Genomic DNA, 23,971 nt, shown 5'->3' on the forward strand with positions numbered 1-23,971 from the left:
CTGTTATCGACAGCTCTTGCGGATTTGTTGTCCGATTGCAGCCAGGCGATGGCGCTTTTTTAGCAACAGATCTAATCAAACTTGCATCATTTCACTGACGTCAGTGAGCAACACCGAAGGCAGAATGAAAATAGGCCAGTAAGTCATTCACAGCGTATTATTTACACGCCTCTAAAGTGTGTGGTAATTTCGTGTGTGAATCTGCTCTGTAATAATAATAATAATAACAATAATCCTCTTTATTTGTATAGCAACTTTCATACACAGAATGCAGCTCAAAGTGCTTTACATTGATTTGGCGCATTTAATACAATATCAACTGTATGCTTTCCTATCATATGCTCAGGTAGAACCAGAGAGAAGTGCGCCCCACTTTACGTTTGGAGTATAAAAGGTGTAGGCTATTGCGTAATGTTGACGTATTTTGTGTAGGTCTATTAATAGGTTATTGTGCCCCTGGGCGGCTAGGTAATGTATGTGTTGCAACTGTAAAATATGACCAGCGGTGCATACTCCTGCTTCCTAATTGCAACTGACTGACAGATGATGTCATCTTTATTACATAATTGCATGGTCACAAAAGCTGCGCTTTAACTAAAGCTCGTTATTTTGTAACGGATATATAAACATTTTGTATTCATGTTTATTTTCCTTCCCTGGTTTAAAAACTCAATCAAAGATTCATGTCCAAATATCTATGTAGCAGCGTAACTTTGGCATTGCGATGCGATGCGTTCTGACGCATGTCTCTAGATCTGTCAAGCTGAAGAAAGGGAGCAAAAAAAGAATGGGAAAAAGGAGGATGTTTTCCGCGCATGGAACCCCATCGCTAGCATCACCTTCTGCATCACGTGGTATTTTTAGCGCCGGCCAGTGGGTGTGTCCTAAAGCGCCCTGTTTCATTCATAACTCAGTTTGCTATCTGAGCGAAAATTGAACGGCACCAACACGAAGACGGACGGGGGAGCCACTGGTGTGTTACTGCAAGCTCGCTCTCCAGTTTTATCCAACCAGATGGAACGCACGACTCACAAATAGGTGAGCTCTCGATCCCGCTTTCAATGCGTTGTCTACCGACAGCCGACTTTGAGCTGTTGTAGTCTGTCCACGAGCTATCTGTTGACTCTTATGATTATACGCGCGTTATCCCGGTGTTGGCATGTCGATCACTCGAGTGTCAATTCGCCGCGAGGAGGCAGGGGAGGTGTGTTGGCAGCTCGTGCAGTAGCTAGCCCCTGCCACGATGACGGTTCGGTTGCCCATGGACAGTGAATCTGAGCGTACGAGATGCGGGCGGGTAGTGTTACTTAGGATAGTCTTACCGCAGGTTAAGGCATATTTAAATAATAGCTGTAGCTGATTTATGATCAGTGGTCCAGAATGTAGGTGAAGTACGCAGGCTTTGCCAAGTTGAGGCTGAAATAACCGCGTCTGCGCCGCATCTCTGTGCATTAGTTGTGTGTTGCTGTGTTTCTATTTTGATATTGCAGATTATGGGCAGTTCTCGGCAGCCTACCTCCCTGTCTAAAGGCATGGCGGTGAATCTTTGATGTGCCAATAGGCTGAATGCCTGTGTGTTGGTTTCTCATAAGAAACACTGCGCCTTCATAGAACTGGCAAATTCCTATTGATGTCTGCCCTGCACAAATGAGAGAAACGCGGTCAGGAATATTCCATCATCTTTTGGGCTGTTAAAGGCAGCTTTTGGGTTGTCTCTGGAGTGAGACTAGCCGATTCCATTGGCTGTGCTGCAACCGACAACAACAGCAGAAGCAGTTATGTAGCCTACGCTGATAGTTGTGATTGCGTAAAGCTGAATATAATACGGAAACAATTCGTCTCTTGTTCATTGAGAGAGTTTAATCTGGAGAGTCCGCCACGACGCCGTTAATGTCGCTGCAATCCAGAGCGCGGCGATACGTCTCTTATTGTAATCACGAGAAGTTTGGAGTGGTTGGAGTGTTTTTGTGTGTGTGTGTTTTTTTTTTTTTAAACAACCGTGTGTCTGTGTAGATCTCGTTAGAAAACACACACATACACTCACGCACACACACACACACACACACTCACACTCTCTCTCACACACACACACACACACACACACATTCCTGTGGGTTTTACACCGACCAACAAACTCATGAGAGTGAGTGAACAATTTTTATTACTGATTTTTCTCTACACTTGTTGTGAAACCTCTAAATTGAAATCCCAGTTGCTTATGCTAATTATCATCAATGTCCAAGAACTGCAACATGTCCACTGCAGGAGGCTAAAAAAAAAAACACAACTCTTTCTTGAACTGTCTACTCCCTTCATATTTTACTCTCTAACTCTAGGGAAACAGAGGTGCTTGTTCTGGAGAAGGAGGGGGAATGGACAAAACAAGCCAAGAGAGCATCATGAAATGATGGAGTGAAAGAGATGATGGAGGGAAAGAGAGAGGGAGAGCATTTGTGTGGATGACCTCAGAGAAAGAGAGTAGTCCTCCGTCCTCAATACACACTGAACAGGGTCTCACACAACCTAGGAAGTGTGTGTGTATGCATGCATGAGTGTAATGAGTATGCATGTGCACATATCCGTGTATGTGTGTGTGTGTGTGTACTGGTGCATTGTGGCATGTCAGTGGAAAGAAGTGAATGAGTGGTCATCATGAATGAGTAATGATGTGTAAATAAACAAGTGTGTGTGTGTGTGTGTGACTGCAGGAAAGGACAAGGAGTTATTTTTAGCCAGAGCAGCGAATAATTATACATATGCACACACACACTCAGAAATTCTCCACAATAAACAGACACACATGCACACGCACACTTTGCCAGTTCCTTGTGTGTGTGTGTGTGTGTGTGTGTGTGGTGGAGCTGTGGAATGTGGGTCAGGCTACTGTAATGAAATCAAGCCAGAGGTGCAGTGGACAGGGCCAGAGAGAGCTCATCCTCTCCTCAGTCACTCTTCATCTCACATCCATCCATCCATCCATTCATCCATCCATCCATTTATTCATTCATTCATTCATTTCCTAGCCTCTCAGATATCGCACAATAAAGAAATGTAGTTTTGCAATGCCCTGTAGCACTTCAGGGGGAGGGGGGCTATGTGGATATTACAGTATTACATATTCTAAATTAATAGAGAGGACTCAAAATGATGACAGCTGCTGTGATGTGATGTGATTATAAGCAGGGTTGGAACGAGCCTTTGGAGAGCTACTCTGGGATATGCACCAGTAGTGTTAATTAGTTAGTATTTTAAAACCAGACAAAATAGCATGCACCCTTAACTTAATTGGGATTATGTCAGTGTATTAAATAATTACATTAAAACATTTTCATAAAATGTATAATATTCTCCAATGTAGTTGCATAATATTTCTAACTAGGGATATGTAGCAATGCAGTAATATTATATAAATGTGTGTTTAGTAGGATGTGCTGCAGTGTACTTATATAAATGTGTGTTCAGTAGGATGTGCTGCAGTGTACTTATATAAAGTGTGTGTTCAGTAGGATGTGCTGCAGTAATATTATATAAATGTGTGTTTAGTAGGATGTGCTGCATGTACTTATATAAATGTGTGTTCAGTAGGATGTGCTGCAATGTAATATTATATAAATGTGTGTTTAGTAGGATGTGCTGCAGTAATGTTATATAAATGTGTGTTCAGTAGGATGTGCTGCAGTAATATTATATAAATGTGTGTTCAGTAGGATGTGCTGCAATGTAATATTATATAAATGTGTGTTTAGTAGGATGTGCTGCAATGTACTTATATAAATGTGTGTGAGTGGACCACTGTGCCTCTCGCCAGCTGCTCTCTGGCGCCGTGAAATGAGTCATGCATCATCATATATGGCCAGTGCAGTGTGGATTTACACACACACACACACACACACACACACACACACACACACAGTGTGCATGGTGGATTTGTATCCAGTGCTGTGTGGTCACAGACTGGATACTGGAGCAGATTCACGCCTGAGCTTGAGCTGTTGTTTGTGTGTGTGTGTGTGTGTGTGTGTGTGTAGAGGAGTAAGCAGGACCAGCCTAGTCTCCTTTGTCCTGTTCCAGAGCCACTAATGATCCATTCTGGAAAGAGAGAGGGTTGGAGAAGTGAGAGAGACTGGAGGAGATAGAGAGATAGGGAGTGGGAGATGAGAAGAGAGAGAGAGGGTAGAAATTCATGGGGGGAGTGAAAGAGAGAAAGATACAAAGAGAGCTGGATGGAGGGAGAGGGAGAAATAGGGAGTGGGAGATGAGGAGAGAGAGAGAGATGGTACTTTCTTCTATGCTGTGAAAAGTATGAGGAATTAAGACAACCCTTTTTCCATAAAATTAAAACGACCTAAAGAGCTAAACAAAATGGCTATCCTCTCAGGAGAGGGTCCTTCAGCTGCCTTGGCAGCAAAATATGTATCATTATGCCATAACCTGAGGGTCACTAGTGTAATGTAAATACACAATGTTTTATTTTTTATAATTTTTTTTTAGTCTACATGTATGGTCTATGTGTGTGTGTGTGTGTAGGGGAGGGAGGGTTATATTGTATTGTATTGTTTTTGCCTTTGTCCTCCATTCTTCCTTAACCCTCTACCTATATTACCTATATTGATATTTTATATTTTAAGTTTAGATCTATGTATGTTACTCATAAATTGTCTATACACTGTTGTATGTATGTATGACTGCTTTGGCAATGCAAATGCCCTTTTTGTCATGCCAATAAAGCACCATTGAATTTAATTGAATTGATAGCGAGGTAGGGAGTGGGAGATGAGAGAGAGAGAGAGAGATCCAGATAGAAAGAGAGGGTAGAAAGACATGGGGGGAGTGAGAGAGAAAGATACAGAGAGATGGATGGAGTGAGAGAGGAGGACAGAGAGAGAAGGATGGAGATGTGTGTGATAGGAGGGACGAGAAGGAAGAAAAGAAAGAGATGGACACACAGTGACGAGAGGAGAAGCAGAAGACATGCCGCAGAGATGGAGAAAAGAGGGATGAACAGAGCATATGTGTGTGTGTGCACGGGTGCATGTGTGTGTGTGTGTGCACGAGTGCATGTGTTTGTGTGTGTGTGTGTGTGTGCGTGCAAGGATGTGTGTGTGTGTGCACGGGTGCATGTGTTTGTGTGTGTGTGTGTGCACGGGTGCATGTGTGCGTGTGTGTTTGCGTGTGTGTGCGTATGAACACTTGCTAGGCTGTGAAAGGCAGATTGGGCCTGAGGCAGAGTCATGTAAACCCCACTGAGAGATGGAGGGATTGAAAGAGTGAAAAAGACAAAAAAGATAGAATAAGCATGAGGATGTAAGCATGTCAAGAAGGTTCATGCAGTGATTCTCATTTGGCTCTCTCCTTGCCCCCTTTCACACTCTGCTTATGGTGTGATTTGGTCCTGGTGTTACTGTGGGTTCTGATCATGTGTTTAGGTTCTAATGATAGTGTGTTGGGGTTTTTATGATGTGGTTCTGATTGTGTGTTTAGGTCCTAATTAAAGTGTGTTCGGTTCTGATCAGAATTCGGTTCTGATCATGTGTTTGGGTTCTAATTGTGTTTGGGTTTTTATAATATGATTCTGATCATGTTTTTGGGTTCTAGTGATAGTGTGTTGGGATTTTCATAATGTGGGTCTGTGTTTGGGTTCTAATTATAGTGTTTCTTAAAGGGGTGGTTCAGGATTTTGGACATAGGACCTCATTTCCAAGTAAGCAAGTGTGATATTTATCAGTGGAGACCGTTTTCAACACGCTTCATCCAGTCCTTCTAATTGCAGAGTTCGTGAGGTGCTAGGCTAGCGCGAAGTCAACGGTATGTGCTAGCCTGCCACTAAAGACAGTCTTACCCACTCCAAAGTACACCCGAGGCAAATAAATTATAACGCCAGACTATCGATGTAAATGTCTGTATTGACAGTGTTATTTCTAACGTTATTCTATCCTTTGCATTTCAATCCATCACATTACATTTTGAGGGACTAGTTTCTTAGCAGCGGAATTATACTTGCTCGGTTAGTAGTACTGCTACCGAAAAGTAAACAGTAAAGCGACTCCAATGGGGATACCTAGTAGTAGCCTTGGTAATATCAGTCTGCCACTGAGTTGCAAAATGACTACTAACAACTTTAGGGACCAAAGTATAACTATTGCAACGCCGATGCAAGGGTAGTTGTATTTTTACACTATTCTATCAACACAGACATTTACATCGATTGTCTGGAATTTGCCCTCAGGTGTACTTTGGAGTGGGTAAGACTGTCTTTAGTGGCAGGCTAGCACATACCGCTGACTTTGGCGCTTAGCCTAGCACCCTGCGAACTCTGCAATTAGAAGGACTGGATGAAACGTGCTGAAAACGGTCTCCACTGATAAATATCACACTTGCTTACTTGGAAATAAGGTCTTATGTCCAAAATCCTGAACCACCCCTTTAAAATGTGGTGTGGTTTTGATCATGTGATGGGGTCGTGATGTCAGCGTTGTGGGCCCCAGTCTGCTCAGATGTGGTTTATTTGACGACTTATTCACACTCATAGCTTCAGAACTCAGAGATTGCCTACTAATTCCTTTCTCTCCCCCACCCATCTCTTTCTCTCTCTCTCTCTTCTTTTCTTCCTCTCTCTCTCTCTCTCCCTCTCTCTCAGGAGCCCTCTACGTTTGCTTAGACCATGAGCGATGAGTCACCTCTACTAAAGAGTCTAACCGAAAACTCCACTGTAAGTTAATTCATATTCCTTCCATTCGCGTGGCTGAAACACACACACACACACACGCGCACACTCATACACACACGCACTTGCACACACACATACACACACACACACACACACGCACACACACGCACACACACACACACACACACACACACACACACACACACACACACACATGCCCGCACATGCACACACCTCAAACCTATATTCTGTACCCACTCTCATCAGTGCCTTGACAGAAAAGAAAAAAGTGTCTAAGTGGTGAGTTTGCAGGTGACAGGCTGCCTGCTTGTGCGTGTACACACACACACACACACAGACTGAGGCAGTAGGTCATGTTCCTGGATCTTGGCCAGTCAGGTGATTACATCACAGGATGCCCTGCCCATCGCCCATGGCAACCACCCAACGCTGGGGCACTCTGCAGAGATGCGGTTGCCAGGAGACGTCTCCCTAAAGGAGTGTTTGGGATGTGATGTGGTGCAGGTGAAACTACCTTTACACTGCTCACGTGCTCAGGCAGAGATGGCCAGGAGTGTGTGTGTGTGTGTGTGCGTGTTTGTATATATGTGTGTGTGTGTGTGTGTGTGTGTGAGAGTGTGTGTCTGTGAGTGTGTGTGTGTGTTTCACTTGTGTGATTAAGCCTGCCTGTTGTTGTGTGTATCTGTATGTGTTGTGTGTGTGTCTCTGCTGTGCTGTCCCTGTAGAGTTAGTGTTATAGATGATGGGATGCTTGGTCTTGGCAGACTAGACCTGCTTAAGCTGCTGCCAGATGCAGCAAGCACAGAGCACAACAGAATAGACAGCAGTATTATTCATATCAATAGTAGTCCATGTGTGGAAGAGCCCACTAGCCTCCGCAGATGTAGACAGGTGGAGCTGGGGAAGCTAGCAAGAACACATCTATTCATTGTGCAGAACACTGCCTGCAGTATTAGGAATTCAAATAAGTGGCATTCTGGGTAGGGAGCTTCTACGCCAAAAACCAATCAACTGTGTCACTCAGAGTTTCCTGTCGGAACCTATGCATTTCTGTGAGACTCTCACACGAGTGGTCTAAGGTCACCTCAGGACTTTTGTTTTGTTGTCTTGGGTAATATTTCTTTAACCTCTGTTCCCACTCTGTGGGGAAACCATACAGTCCTGTACACTGTAAAATCTATCTTGCTTAAAATGTTTAGTAAGTATAACTCAGTTTTTGTCTTTTGTTGATTTTGTATTTTGAGGTTACTTGCCTAAAATGAGCCATTTAAATCAAGTAAACTAAGTTTTGCTACACTGTGATGTTAATTAGTTAACCTTACTTAACTGTTGGTTAACCTTTTAAGTTTTAAAAACATGCAAACTGATTGCCTTGAAATTACAGACTAATCTGGAATAGGAATTGCAAGTTGACCAAACAAATGCTTGTGTAGTGCACTTACACTACTAAGTATTCCTATTTAACCTAACTTGATCATTACAAGTAAAGTATATTGTGTGTTTATTAAACACAACATGTGTATTGGAGGTGTGCTAACTAATGCTACATTTCCCACAATGCATTTCCAGAATGCCACAGCCCCGGCCCACATATTTGAAAAGATATCATATATTAATCCTTACTTAATTCAAACTTAAATTACAATAAAGTGACAGTGACACTAACTGTTATATATAGTGTTGTTGTGTATTTTATGTTGATGCATCACACCATCAAGTAGATGACTATCCAAAACACCCTAATGCTGTGGGTAGAACAGCAACAAAATATTACATATGCTAAACTCTGAAAATACTGCCCAGTGAAGGGGAACCTCATTAATCACAACCCAACATGTAGTCCACATCTGGGTGCACATCTGGTGCTTAGAGGTAGCCTGACGAGCCAGACCCACATTAAAATGTAGGGTCTGGGCACTCACCGTTCGAGTGCTTAGTCTGAGGGGCAGGATAATCAGTTGTCTTTCAAATTCCCTCTGCACGCAATAGGACAGTGGCAGTGCTATGCGTCCCATGCACTTCCCACCAGCGGAGCTAGTTGGCTAGTTCAAACGTTTGGCAACTTAATAAAAGCTTAACTCGTGTCACACTGTCACACTGTTCGCCAACAGCAACATCCATCTTATTTGTTTTCAAGTAGCAGGGAATTCAAGCCAAACCGTTGCAACCCTGCCATCAATTATTATGTTAAGCCCACCTAACGACTCTATACACGATTTCATTGGCCTGATTGAGTTTCGATTTCTGGAGCTTACAAGCCAACGGAGAGTTGCTAGACTAGCCCTGGCAGCAACCGCTAGGGGTGCGTCTAGATTTCTAGGCTAGCTCAGAGGGGGAACCTTCACAGGGAGGATATCTATACACAGTTTGTTTGTGTGTGTGTTCATCCAGTGTCTATGTTTGTGTTTCCATTTGTGTGTGTGTGTGTGTGTAAGAGAGAGATTTTATATGTCTACATGTGTTTATATTCAGACAGGGAACTTTCATTATAAATTCATGCAGTGTGTTTATGTGTGTATGTGTATTCAGACAGGGAAGCGTTCATTGTGAATTCATCCAATGTGTGTGTGTGTGTGTGTGTGTGTGTGTGTGTGTGTGTGTGTGTGTATTCAGGTCACATGTGGCTGGATGAGTCACCGCTGCTAGGGTGAGTCGTGACGGGCTGTCAATCACACTCAGAGAGGTTGGGGCAGAGCACAGGGATCCTCCAATCGCACTATAGCTATTTCCATCACAGATTCTGATTGGTTCTTACAGGCAGGCGTGTAACTAAGCACGTCAGGAGCATTGATACAGGCCACCATAATGACGACAAGAGCAGAGTGGAACACACTCACACACACACGCATACATATGCTGACGCAGACACACACTCACTCACTCACACACACACACACACACACACACATGCTGACACAGACACACACTCACTCACTCACACACACACACACACACATGCTGACGCAGACACACACTCAGTCATACACGCCCTCTCACACAATGTGAGACAGATAAGGACATAACAATCTCTATGTACACTGTAAACCCCAACAGGTTCAATGAACTCAAAATATTTGATGAAACTGATTAACTCAAAATATTTAGCTATTTAGCTATGTGTAATATTTTAAGTAATTTCTACTTAAAATGAGACTTTTTTTAATGCTCAAAATCTTTAAGGACAAGGGTAAAATTAAAAAGAATAATGTGAGAAATAGATGTTTTAAGTTATTGTTACATTAGTCAGACAAGCTCTTAAGACTCCAAATCTTTGAGAAAATGAACAACATTAAAACAAATAATTTCAACAAACAAACAAGTAATTACTACTCTAAACTAGAAGTTATTCACACTCATTTTTTTTAGGAAGTTGATGAACTGAAACATAATAATTTATAGCAAAAATAATAAACAACTTCCAATCAATATCTTCAACACCAAAGCTTCCTCAAGCCCAATCTTGCCGACCAGGTGTAATGCACTCTAAAATAACGGCTTTAATGAAAATGTCAATCCCTTAGGTTCAGGGATATAGTGGAGGCTAAACGCAAATAAACTCAGTTTGTCCACCTCTGAAATTTGGATAAGAGACAGGCATATTTTTTCACACCTTTAGTGATACAAACATTAAAAACATCTTCACGTTGCAACCACTACACTTCCTCCAGTAGCCTTCTACTTCTTGATCTACAGAATGCAGATGACACCCGCACAGAACAAATGCTTCCCCCAAAATGTAATTACGGATAAAAAAATACACGAAACCGGATGGAGACATTTCACTCGCCGGGCGGTCCCATGTCTAAAATGTAATACCTCCCTTTTGAAAATTCAAGACATTTCAGACAATTTAAGACTTTTTAAGCATCCGCGGGGACCCTGACAAGGGAGTCTGTATCACCCGAGACAGTGAGAATAGCTACAGCTGCATCGGAGAAGTCTGGCAGGTCAATTTCTTCTGCCTGAAGAACATGACAGTAATTAGTTAATGAGTAGAGTAGTCAATGAAAAACACTACATGTGTATTTAATATAATATGAAATACCAGTGAATGAAAAGTTCAGGTAAAATTCCCAAATATGACATTCTTGGTGAATTACTGTAGTATGATTTAACTGCTATTCTGGTGGCTAGGAAGATGGTTGTGGTTGTTGTATTTTGGCTGCAAGGTAGTATCAGAGGGGGCTGAATAGAAATAGAGATATATAGAGAAGACAAAGTAAAAAAAGAAGAAAGAGTGAAAGAGGACACAATTTAATCAAAAACTTACATTCCAGGTCTTAAAAAATCCATCTTCCCACAGGAAGATGGGAAGGGCCTGCAGAGTAATTTTCCTTCTGCTGTTGACATTGACATCTTCCTAGAAAGACAGAGGGATTGTGGGGTAATGGGAAGACAAATCAGCAGAATATTAATCCTATGCATATATTAAATAAGACTATAGTACAGGTGACAGGTAAATACAAGATGAACTCCTTCACGCTCCTGATATGCAACCTCCTGCTCTGTCTTTCTATGAAAGCGTAAGAGATGAATGTTCAGTGCATTAATAGACTGAGCAAATGTGTGAGTGGTGTATGCATGGTAATGGGCTGACCCTTGAAAACTGACTGTGATTTAACTAATAATGGCAAAGTAACTGAGCCTGTGTCTCGGAAGAGGCGTCACATGACCTGCATAGCCAACACATTTTGAAAATGCCACATAAAATAAGTCTAAGGTGTCATCCCTTCTTTGATACAAAAACATCACTCAACCCTAGCCTTTGTGTATCCCTGTGGAGAGATGCAAAGGGATAACATTAGGCTAGGCTATTCTCATTGGTAAATAAATGCTTACAAAATATCACTATAACTTCTAATAATATAGGTTACACGTTGGCTACATTGTGACACTAGTAAATGGAGGACAAGTAAGTTATCACTTACCATGGTGTGATGGTGGTTCCTTGCACAGAACTGAAAACATGTCACACAGCCATTTGGTCCTGAGGGGAAATATATATGAAAATATTATGAACAGTATTATTTCACTTTTTTGCACAAAATTCAGTCAGACAGTCTCTTCATCTCTCTGTATAGGCAGGCCTATAGTCAGATGTTGCCATTGATCACCCTAACTCACCTGGAGGAGGGGAATGGGAATTATGTGAGAATGCTGTTCATTGACTTTAGTTCAGCATTCAACACGATAGTACCTCTCACCTTGGTCACAAAGATGAAGGCCTTAGGACTGAACACCACCCTGTGTCACTGGATATTTGACTTCCTCACCAACCGTTCACAAGTGGTTAGAGTGGGGGGTCTGACATCTGACTCATTAACCATCAGCACTGGTGCTCCCCAAGGCTGTGTTTTGAGTCCACTGCTGTACAACATCTACACACATGGCTGCAAAGCCAACAGTAGTCATACCTCCATCATCAAGTTTGCAGATGACACAGTGATCTTGGGCCTGATTAGTAACAACAATGAACAGCTCTACTTGGATCAGGTTGATGAGGTGGCACAGTGGTGTCAATCTAACAGCTTGACACTGAATATCAATAAAACCAAGGAAATGGTAGTGGATTACAGAAGGAAGCAGCAGAACTACAGTTACACCCCACTAATGATCAGCGGGCAACCTGTAGAGAGAGTCACAAGTTTTAAATACCTTGGTGTCCACATTACTGAAGACTTAACATGGACTGTTAACACTCAATAATGTTCTGAAGAAGTCCAGACAACGACTCTACTTCCTTCGTCAGCTAAGGAAATTCAAAGTTTCTACATCCATCATGAAGGCCTTCTACACTTCAGTGGTTGAGTGTTCTAACTGGTAGCATCATGGTATGGGAACTCCACAGTTAGAGATTGTAGTACTCTGCAGAGAGTAGTGCGCTCAGCTGAACGTACTATAAGAACTAAACTCCCTGCTCTACAAGATATCTATTCCAGAAGAGTACTCCTAAGAGCCCAAAAGATTCTGAAGGACTCTTCTCATCCTAACAATGGATTATTCCTACCGCTGAAATCAAGAAGACGCCTATGTAGTCACAAAGCCAGAAATGAGAGACTCAGGACTTTTTATCCCCAGGCCATCCGAACTCTGAACTCACACTATACTGACTTTGCACACATTCACTCCTCAGCACTCTCAAACATTTCCCAACTCTGAATTCACACTATACTGACTTTGCACTCATTCACTCCTCAGCACTCATGACCCCCCCCACACACACACACACACCTACATGACTTTTAGCACTTTTAAATCCCTCTCCCTATGCTACAGACCTTTTATTTATTTTCTTATTTCATCACACGTCAAAACACACACACACACACATCTTACTTTCTCTAACTTTTGCACATCTCCATAGAACTTTTGATTTATTATTTTTGATTTCTCCTCCATCTATCTACCCATGTCTTTTGATTGCCTAGCCTTTCTGATCCCTCCACCCCCACCCCACCCCCATCCCCACACACACACACTTACATCATCACTGTCATCACCTCACATACATACAGCACACTGCTAGCTACAGTAAGCCTCCTCTACATACTTGCTGCACACTGCCCCTCCCCTGCATACACAGCACATTGTCTTCTGGGATCTTCTCCAACACACATCCTCTACATACTTACAGCACACTGCCCCCACCTACCCTTCACACACACTACACACACACACACACACACACACACAGTCACTGCTCCACCCCTCCCGTACCACACACACACATCTTCACTGTCATCACTCACATACATCATACATACAGTACTCTGCTTGCAATAGTAAGTCCCTTCACCATACTTGCAGTACACTGCCGTGGATCTGCCCAAGGTTTCTTCCTTGGTAAGGGAGTTTTTCCTTGCCCCTGTTGCTCTTGGGTGCTCCTTGTTGGTGCCCCAATCCCAACTTCCAATCCCCCCACCTTTCTTATGCAGCCCTTGCCACTTAATCTACTAAACCCCCCCATAAATGCACAAATAGGCTGACACCAGACATAATTTCACTGCATTTCTTACTTCCAGTAACTATATGCATGTGACAATAAACTTTCTTGTATCCTTATATCCTTGTATCATGCTTAGGCTGTTGTCAGTAAGTTCGGAGCTACAACTTGGCTTCCTATCCGTGTTAACAAAACTGGAATTGACGCTAATATAAGACATATGCTATTGCTTATCTTTGACCTGGTAATTTTCAGAAAATGTAACATCTTTCAGTAAAAAATCTTTTTGCATGGTTTAATTATCTACTCTTTCTACAAACTTGCCCTAATAGTGGCTAAGGGCACTTCAACCGTTCCTACTGGTCGGGGTTCGAACCAGCAACCCTCTGGTTACAAGTCCGAAGCCCTAACCAGTAGGCCACGACTGCCCAATCACATGTTTCCAAAACACAACAAAATGTGTGTTTTCAAGCAAAAATAACATCTACTGTTCCAAATGTATTTTATTAAATATTACACATATCAGGCAAAATATTAAATTTATTAATTTTCCAGAAATGTTGTATGTTGTATTATTTTTACATGTTTAACTTAAAATATGTGTTGTGATGGAAATGACAAAGTGTGGTGGAGATGACATACTACAATGATACAATGACATACATAGACAAATTTAAGATTTAAAAGCATTTAAGATTTAAAACAAAAAAATGCATCCCTGCCATATGTTATGTAATTATGATGTTTTTTTTCTACTAGATTCTTTAGTAGGCCTACTATGAAGCAAATAAACTGTGTTTTTAGGGCAATGTCATTTCCACCACGTCACCATGTCATTTCCACCACCAAAAACAAAAAAGTAGTAAATATTTTTTTGTTTGTCTTATTTCTTCCAAGGACAAGAAAAGTATCATAGTTGAAGAATTACCCTGCAGTGTTACTTTGGATTACATCTAGCAGCTAATGCGAACCATAGCTTATGGCAGCTTATGGTAGGCTACTAATAAAATGCAGTGTGCTGCTGCCTGTTTGTGCGTGTCGTGTTTGATTTCCAACTTATGAAACGTTGCTTTGGTGTCTAACCTGCGCGGCCAAAGTAGGCCACACCAGAAACGGTTGCTAAAGCTGGGGCTGTAGATGTCATCTGATCAGACTCCAGCCCAGACTAATGCCTGCTGATTACAGCCCAGCACTTATGTGTGTGTGTCTTTGTCTGTTTCTCTGTTTATGTGTATGCGTGTGTGGGAATGTGTGTGTGTTTCTGTATGTGTGTGTGTGTTTGCCTGTCTCTCTGTTTATGTGTACAGTATGTGTGTGTGTGTGTTTGTGTTTCTGTATATGTGTGTGTGTGTGTTTGTGTCTGTCTGTCTGTCTCTCTCTGTGTGTGTGTGTTTGTGTGAGAATGTGTGTGTGTCTGTTTATCTGTCTCTCTGTCTGTGTGTGTGTGTGTGTGTGTGTGTGTGTGTGTGTTTGTGTGAATGTGTGTGTGTGTGTGTGTGTGTGTGTCTGTTTGTCTGTCTCTCTGTGTATGTGTGTGTGTTTGTGTGCGTGTGTGTGTGTCTGTCTGTCTGTCTGTCCCACTATGTGTATGTGTGTGTGTGTCTTGACTAGTTCTCACAAGGCTGCAACTACTGATTATTATCAGAGTCGATTAATCAATTAGTCGTTTGATCATTGTGAAATTGTAAAAAAAAAGATGTCAATCACTGTCCAACATTACATTCTCAAATGCCTTGTTTTGTCCACACGCCATAGTTTACTGTCAAATAGGAGTAAGGGCCTCCTCACCCCTGTTACTCATGGGCCTTCTCTGATTGTTTAACACTTAACGCGCCATGAGACGTGTAATGTTTTGGCGCTCTATAAGTGATTTTAAATTGAATTTGAAATTAAATTGAATTGAATTATAACTAAACTAGTAAATATTTAAGTTTAAGAAGCTGCAATTATATCATCTTGAGGTATTTTCATAAAAAATGACCCAAATCAAGTAACCAATTACCAAAATAGTTGGCAATTAATTCAGTTAGTTGACAACAAATCGATTAATTGATTAATGCATTTGGTGATGTATTCTGTAAGCTATTGGTTGGTTCTGTTACTAAAGTGTGATTTTGGAGGTTTTGTGTGAAACTAGCAGACTGGCTTTGCCAAAGCCCTCTGTAGTGAAGCTGGCACGGTTACAAGCTAACTAGCGTTTATTTGGCAATATGTGTGCTGACATCATGCCCTTGTGTTCTTCAATATTCTTTACAGTTTTACAGGATTTTGGGCATGTCCATAATAATCTGCCTGACTAGAAGGACAAAGAGTCTTGGTTATCTCCCCTTTATGTAACCGAGGTCGTAATTCGTCCACCGTTCACAGCCCTCGAACCCGCACACCTCCACACACACCGGCATGGGAGTCGAACGCTCTAACCACTGAGCTAAAAGCCTAGGCTTCTAACTCAGCGGTTATAAGCATTCTTAAGGTTAGGGCTGTGAGAATTTACACAGGCAACTAGCACGCTAGCTCAGTTCGCCTCCGTTACATTTACATGACTGGACCATCAAAATACCTTTGTAGTACCAACCTCTGTGAGCAAACCTTCATAATCGCTCGTCCCATGACTGACCCATGACGTGTTTGAGAAGTGTGCCCAGTTTCACGCATTAATGATTAATTAAGAACATCAGAAATCTCTTTCTTATCTGGTCTGGCCTAGTTTCCTATTAGTTGGCTATTAGAGATGAAGACGGCTCTGCTAGCGGCAGGAGTCAGACTATTGGCTTCTGTGGCCAGGGCTTGTTTAATCACACACACACATACAGGCACACACACACAGAGGGAGAGAGAGAGAAAGAGAGAGAGACAGACAGACCGACACATGAACACAGAAACAGAGGGAGAGAGAGAGAGACATTCACCAACTCTCTCTCACACACACACACACACAGTCTCTTTCTCTCTCACTTGTTTCCTGTGTGTTGGCTCTTAGTGCTTACACAGGTGGACAGACATTATGTGTGTTTTCCGGATGACGTCATCAGTATTGCGGACTCATGATCTAGAGGGCTGCTGACTCCAGAATGAATATGGATGCACACCAGATCAAAGAGATATGGATTTAAACCAGATTAGACAGAGAGGGATTCACACTGAACCCAAATTAATTCTGTCCCATTTAGATGTAAACAGGCTCTGCACCGGACCTGGACTAGATCCATTGCAAACTCAGCCCCTCTCTGTGAGAAATGACATGTTCACGGATGGCGTGGAGCATATGGTCAGCATTTGCCCGCCCAGTGGGACGCCCCTTTGGAGTGACCGCTTGGGATCAGTCTGCCTCACACACAAGCAGTCTCCTGAGGAGAGACACTTCTGAGCAGTGTCCTGAGGAGAGACACTTCTGAGCATCATAAGGGCTTTTAATGGTGGAGAAGATGTCTCCCCTCTCCTCACACATCCACTCCCACCTCTGAACGCCATGGTGCCACCTCAGAGTATTTTATCAGACTTATTTGTGGCGGCCCACCACAATACCAACATTGACCACCACACAATGATTTTCCAGGTTGTACTAAATTGTGCTTAAATCTAGTTCATAACCACGTTGTGCTAATTTGTTAAAAACTGTTGCATTCAAGTTAATTCTGCAAACCAACCACCACAAATGGAATTCAATTATCTGGGAAACACTGCACACACACACGTACACACACACACACACATACACAGACACCCCCTACACATGCCCTATCCCTAAAGTGGTGCCACCTCATCTCCATCTGAGAGCGATCATCACGGGGCTGGTAATGGTCATGATGGCTGGGTGGTAGGTACAGGGGGCTGCGGATGGTGATAATGGCTGGGTGGTAGGTACAGGGGGCTGGGGGCTGGTGATGGTGATGATGGCTGGGTGGTAGGTGCTGGCGCTGGGGGCTGGTGATGGTGATGATGGCTGGGTGGTAGGTACAGGGGGCTGGTGATGGTGATGATGGCTGGGTGGTAGGTACAGGGGGCTGGGGGCTGGTGAAGGTGATGATGGCTGGGTGGTAGGTGCTGGCGCTGGGGGCTGGTGATGGTGATGATGGCTGGGTGGTAGGTACAGGGGGCTGGTGATGGTGATGATGGCTGGGTGGTAGGTACAGGGGGCTGGTGATGATGGCTGGATGGTAGGCACAGGGGGCTGGTGATGGTGATGATGGCTGGGTGGTAGGTTCAGGGGGCTGGTGATGGTGATGATGGCTGGGTGGTAGGTGCTGCCGCTGGTGGCTGGGCCGACATTGCTAATTTTAGCTACCGGTGGCCTGTTTTTCCACTCGCAGGAGCAGAGCTGAAATTAAATTACAGATCCCGGGCCAGCGGCGTCTTATTAATCAACAGATCTTATTAATCTCCAGCCCAAGTAATTGGCTCTGTGTGTGTGTGCTGGCCGTGCTGAAGAGGCCAGGCACGCTTGAGCTAGAACTGCCGGCACGAATACTATAACCCACACACACACACGCAAACACAGGAATGCATGCACACACCACACACACACACAGAAGCACACACCCAAACCTGCACGGACATACACACATACAGGTACTGCACAACGCTATAGAATGCAGACACACACACATGGCAATGAATAATTAAAACAGGCTGTGTCCAGTCATTTTTCAGACTTCTCCCCAAGAAGGTCGGGGAAGGTCCCCTAGCCCTGACCTGAATGCATCACCATTCTCCTCTCATCCCATCTCTTCTCTATCCCCCTTTTCTTTTTCCTCTTTTTCTCCTGTCTATTCCCTGTTGCCTTGCACTTTCTCTCTAGCTTTGATCTTTCTCTCTCCTCTCCTCTCTTGCAAACTCTCTCCCTCCCTCTTCTTCCACTGTCCCTCAAAGCATCCCTCTCTCCCTCTCTCTTTCCTTCCCCTCTTCCTCTTAAACTCTCCCCTCATCTCCCTCTCCTCTCTCTCCACCTCTTTCACCCCCCAACTGTCCCCTGCTGCTGGTCTCACTGCTGCTGGTCTTGTTCTGTGTGTTTTCTCTCTCCTCTCCCTCCTCTCTCCTCCCTCCTCTCTTCTCCCTCTCTCCTCCCTCCTCTCTCCTCCTGCAGGAGGTGCCTGTGGTGGCAGGGAGCAGGGATAGCTATGCGCTGCTGCTGGTCTTGCTGTGTGTGTTCGCCGGCGGGACCGTCCTGCTGCTCACCATCCTGCTCATCTTCTGCCACCGCTGCTTCCCAGGGGGCCGGCGCTACTCCAGGTGTGGCACACACACCCACACACACACATGCACACATGCACACACACACACACAGCCACACACACACACACACACACACACACACACGCACACACACGCTCATATGTACACACACACACACACACACACACACACACACACACACACACACACACACACACACACACACACACACTCACATGTACACACACACACACTGTGTCTGTGTTAGAGTGTGTGTGTCTATGTGTGTGTGTGTTTAGTGTTAAGGATGCGGTCTCTGTGAGTGATTATAGTGGAGTGTGTGATGCTTCTGTGATCTCATGCACATAAGAGAACATTCACTCCCCTCTGCAATCTACTCTTTCCTGCATGCGATTTTTGTTTTGTTTTGCGTTTAGTCAGAAATGTAATCTCTCCTCTATCTCTTTATCCTTTCCTCTCTTCCTCTCCCTGGACCTGCCCTCTCTTTTCTTTCTCTCTTTCTCCCTCCCACTCTCTCCCTCTGTCTCCATCCCACTCTCTCCCTCTCTCCTCTCTCTCTCCCTCTCTCTTAGAGGGTTCTTATTTTAGACATGGGATCATTCACAAATCAAAAGGAAATAAAGAATGAAATAAGAGCTGAATGTCCCAGTTATGTAGTCTCTTATGAAACAGTGCTTGTTGTCACTGCACTCTCTGCAGTCATAAGCCAAAAAAAAATCTATTTATGCCTTCATTTACTGACACTCCGCTGTGGGAACCAGACCTGGTGTGTGTGTGTGTGTGTGTGTGTGTGTGTGAGTGTATGAATGTATGCGTGTGCGTGTGTGTGTATGCATGTGTGCGCATATGTGTCTGCGTGTGTGTGTGTGCGTGTGCATGTGGGTGCGACGGTGCGTGTGTATGTGTGCATGTGCGTGTGTATGCAAGCGTGCGTGTGTGGGCGTATGCGTGTGTGCACGTGTGTGTGCGTGTGCGCATTTGTCTGTGTGTGTTTGGGTGAGTGTATGCAGGCGTGTGTGTGTGTGTACAGTATGTATACAAGTGCCTGCGTGAACGATAGATAAAGTGTTTCTGGCGGTGGTGTGTGTGCGTAGGAGTTTGACAAGCCATTTTCATTAATTTGGTCTCAGCCTTGTATAGATGTAGCTCTAATCTGTGTCTGATTTGGCTGATGTGGTCCTTGGCTGGTACATGTGTCAGTGAAGGGAATTAGTATTAATTACAGTCCACAAGACAACAAAGATACTAAATTATGTCAACTCAAGTTTTTAAAGCAGCATGTAAAATTTTGTTTATTCTTCTAAAACACTGTAAAACAAAATAGCTATATTCTTACTCATTTTCGGCAAGTAATCTCAACAAAAGACAAAAAAACGGAGTTATACTTATAATGGTCAATTTGGGTCTGCTCTAGAGCATTGACATGACATGACATGACATACATTTTAATTTTAATAATTTGTATATTATGCAAATTTATAATTATGTAATTAAAATATGTAGCCTTTAACGTAGCATTGTAATTCAGAGGGGTTTGCTGAAAACCTCATCATGAGTAGTGTAATGCTGTATTGCAGGGTGGGCAACAATTGTAGTCTGAGGGCCACAGTTAGTTTGTCAAAGTAAGCCGAGGGCCACACATTGAGCGATTGACATTAACTTACATTAAATGGCACAAATTTAATGTAATTGATGTATTAGGTTACTCTCTGCCAGCCTATTTCAAGGTCTTAGCCGTGATCTGTAGCAGGACTTGTTATAATCGGTTCCACATGTGTGGAACCGATTAAAACGATCATCCTTTATGCATGCCTCCACAAGAAAACTGATCCTCGTTCAATGCACCGTAGAACTTGTCCTGTGAAGATGAAGAGAATTTCTCCTTGAGAGTAGGATCACACCGCATGTCATAGCATTATGATCGCAAGTCAGATATTTTTTTTCTTTAAATTGCATGGGGCTGACTGCAGTGTGTGTGTGTGTGTGTGTGTGTTGTCCACAGGGCCAGTGATGACCTAGAGAAGACCAACACCACCTATGTGGAGGAGACCCAGCCCAGCCAAGGTTAACACAGTTATAAATACATACCATACACAACACAGTTATAAATACATCATACACAACACAGTTATAAATACATCATACACAACACAGTTATAAATACATACCTTACACAATATGGCTAAATATTTATACCAGATCAAGTAGCTGCAGCTCTCAGCTTCCTGTCGACTGTACAGCCAAGGTGATCCTCCACACCTGTAACCTGCTGTAGTTCATAAGCCTCATAACAACTCCACAACTACACAACCATACATACACTCTATCGCTCTCAACTACACAACTACACAACCATACATACACACTATCCCTCTCAACTTATTGAGGTTTCCGAGGTGATGTCATAGATGCAATAATTCTAGTGTTACCATGTTGGGAGTTAATTTTTTCAAAGCACATCTCAAGACCTTTTGTTTAATGATCACTTCTCCTCCACACCCAACACAGCTCTACACACTTAGCTTCTCCTCCACACCCAACACAGCTCTACACACTTAGCTTCTCCTCCACACCCAACACCTCACACTTACCCTCCACACCCAACACAGCTCTACACACTTAGCTTCTCCTCCACACCCAACACAGCTCTACACACTTAGCTTCTCCTCCACACCCAACACAGCTCTACACACTTAGCTTCTCCTCCACACCCAACACAGCTCTACACACTTAGCTTCTCTTTGTTTGTTTGTTTGTTGTATTTTCCTGCCTCCACTATGTAAAGCGACCTTGGGTTTGAGAAAGGTGCTATATAAATTAAACATATTATTATTATTATTATTATTATTATTATTATTATTATTATTATTATTATTATGTTCTAACCTGCTATGGGTCCAAGCTTAGAAGTCTCACATTTTTATTTTTTAACTGATTCCAGTTAAATATACCATATAGCCCATGTGGTGTGTAGTTGTGTATCTCAATCAAAGAAGTGACAAACCAAGTTTAGCATTAGGCGAGGCGATTTCCACAGTAAACTAACTCACCACCACCACTTTTGTCAACTGAAATCTCACTACAGTGATAAAAATTCTGTCAAACGAAAACTAAAATGTGACCCTGTGTCACTGGGGAAGAAGTGAGTTTCTCTCTAACTCAGTACGGTATGGGGAAGAAGTTAGACTCTGTAATCACCACTGACCATTCCTGTGCTCAGATATTACCATCAGGCTGGAGGGGGTGGACGGGCTGTCGGCCGCAGGTTGCCATGGCGATGTGGAGGCGGAGGGCTTCCTGTCTGCGGTGTCCACAGGGCGGCGCGTCTCCTTTAACGAGCAGGCCATCTACGAGCAGAGCAAGAAGAGCCAGGAGAAAGGACGCCGGTCAGCTCTCTCTCTTCACCCTCCTCTACTCTATCGCTCCTTTATTCCTCTCCTCCTTCCATTCTCTTCTGCTCTATCTCTCATTTTTTCTCCCCCCTCTCACCTATTTCCTCCAAACTCTCTCCATCTGATCTCAAACTATCACACATATGTACCATGCACACACACACAGTCTTTCAAACACACATGCTTAAATCTATCTCTCTCTCATATCTCTCTCTGTTTCTCTCTCTCTTAGGTATACTCTGACGGAGGGTGACTTCCACCACCTGAAGCGAGCTCGTCTCACACACCTCCATATCCCTCCACCAGCCCTCAACATCCTCACCATCATGGAGTCCTCAGAAACCAGCATCCAGCAGGTAACACACACGCACACTCGCTCACACACACACTTTACACACCTCAAAATAATCGTCAGTGTATCATGACTAAGGTACTAAACCCACACTTACCTCAAGTCTTCAGAGGCCAGTAGCCTCTGAAAGAGAGAAACACATTGAGACTGACGATGGATTTGAAACCCAATTTCCTCTCCAACACCGAAGCTGTGAGAGTTTTAAATCAGTTCTGAATTCCTGAGTAGTATTTCCCCTGAGGCTTCTCTCACTGCAGCCAGGGAATGGGTCAGGCTCTTTGCATGCCCTTGGAAGCTCCTCAGTTCAACTGAATGAAGAGTGAATGGAGCCCTGTAGCCATGAAAAGGCATCTATGCAGGCAACTCAAGTGTGACATTGTCCTTATTGTTAAATATATATGTACATATATATCTGTCTGTGTCTGTATATGGTTGTATTTATCAATGATTTAATTTATATATGTATATACATTGTCTCTGGGCGTATGCATTCTGTGTGTGTTTGTGTGTGTGTGTGTGTGTTTGTATCTGTGTGTGTGTGTGTGTGTGTGTGTGTGTGTGTGTGTGTGTGTGTGTGTGTAGCCCATGGAGGAGGGCCTAAGCTGGTCTCCTCAGAGCCCTAGTGGTGGTCTCCCAGGCGACACTCTCAACTCTGTACTGGACACCAGCTTCACTGAGAGCCTCCCCAGCCTACCAGTGAGTCTCACACACACACACACATGCACACACTCTAGAACAGTGAGTCTCTCTCTCTCACACACACACACACACACACACACACACAAACAATCTATCACATGCACACCCACACACCTTCTCTCTCCTTCTCTACTATGATGAGTAGAGCATATGTGTGACTCACACCATACTTTTAGACCAAACATAGAAACCTACTACACACACACACACACACACATACACACACACACACAGGCACATACAACGAATCTTGGTAGATTGGTGTATGTTTTTTTGTGGAGTACCTTGTGTGTTCTCAGTGCTGTGCACGTGAGTTATTGATTGACAAAAAAAACACTCCTGTGTCATCTCTTGCTGCCTCTGTCATCTGTCTCCTCTCTCTCATTCTCTTCCACACACACACACACACACACACACACGCTTTTTGAAGAACACAGAGCAGTAGGTAAATCATTCCATCAACGACCTCTTAGTGCTGATGGAAATACGACACAGCAGACGGTCATCAGAAGACCACAGTGGTCAAGAGGGGACACAGAACCGGATCATAGAATTACAGAAAGATAGCAAAGTGCAGATCCAGTGTCCTGTAGGCCAGAGAGAGGGAGCCAATGAAGAGGAGTTACATGGGTCTTGTTTGGCGCGCCTGTAATGGTTTTACTACACAAGCAGGTAGGCCAGCTAACAATCCAATGCAAGAATCC

The 23,971-nt window shown here is 43.4% G+C and overlaps 1 protein-coding gene across 1 annotated transcript in view; it reads left to right on the forward strand.

Moving 5' to 3' along the window:
• The first annotated feature begins 790 nt into the window (after nt 1-790).
• The window catches only part of LOC125292263 (voltage-dependent calcium channel beta subunit-associated regulatory protein-like), a 35,202-nt gene continuing 12,021 nt past the window's right edge, over nt 791-23,971 (forward strand). Inside the window, exons 1-7 of the mRNA XM_048239480.1 lie at nt 791-1,038; nt 6,638-6,709; nt 18,715-18,860; nt 20,827-20,888; nt 22,045-22,210; nt 22,449-22,572; nt 23,151-23,264. Of these exons, the coding sequence (XP_048095437.1) occupies nt 6,662-6,709; nt 18,715-18,860; nt 20,827-20,888; nt 22,045-22,210; nt 22,449-22,572; nt 23,151-23,264 (660 nt within the window). The 5' untranslated portion in view covers nt 791-1,038; nt 6,638-6,661. The remainder of the gene's footprint in view (nt 1,039-6,637; nt 6,710-18,714; nt 18,861-20,826; nt 20,889-22,044; nt 22,211-22,448; nt 22,573-23,150; nt 23,265-23,971) is intronic.

This window comes from Alosa alosa, chromosome 1 (genome assembly GCF_017589495.1).
Source record: "Alosa alosa isolate M-15738 ecotype Scorff River chromosome 1, AALO_Geno_1.1, whole genome shotgun sequence".
NCBI lineage: Eukaryota > Metazoa > Chordata > Actinopteri > Clupeiformes > Clupeidae > Alosa > Alosa alosa.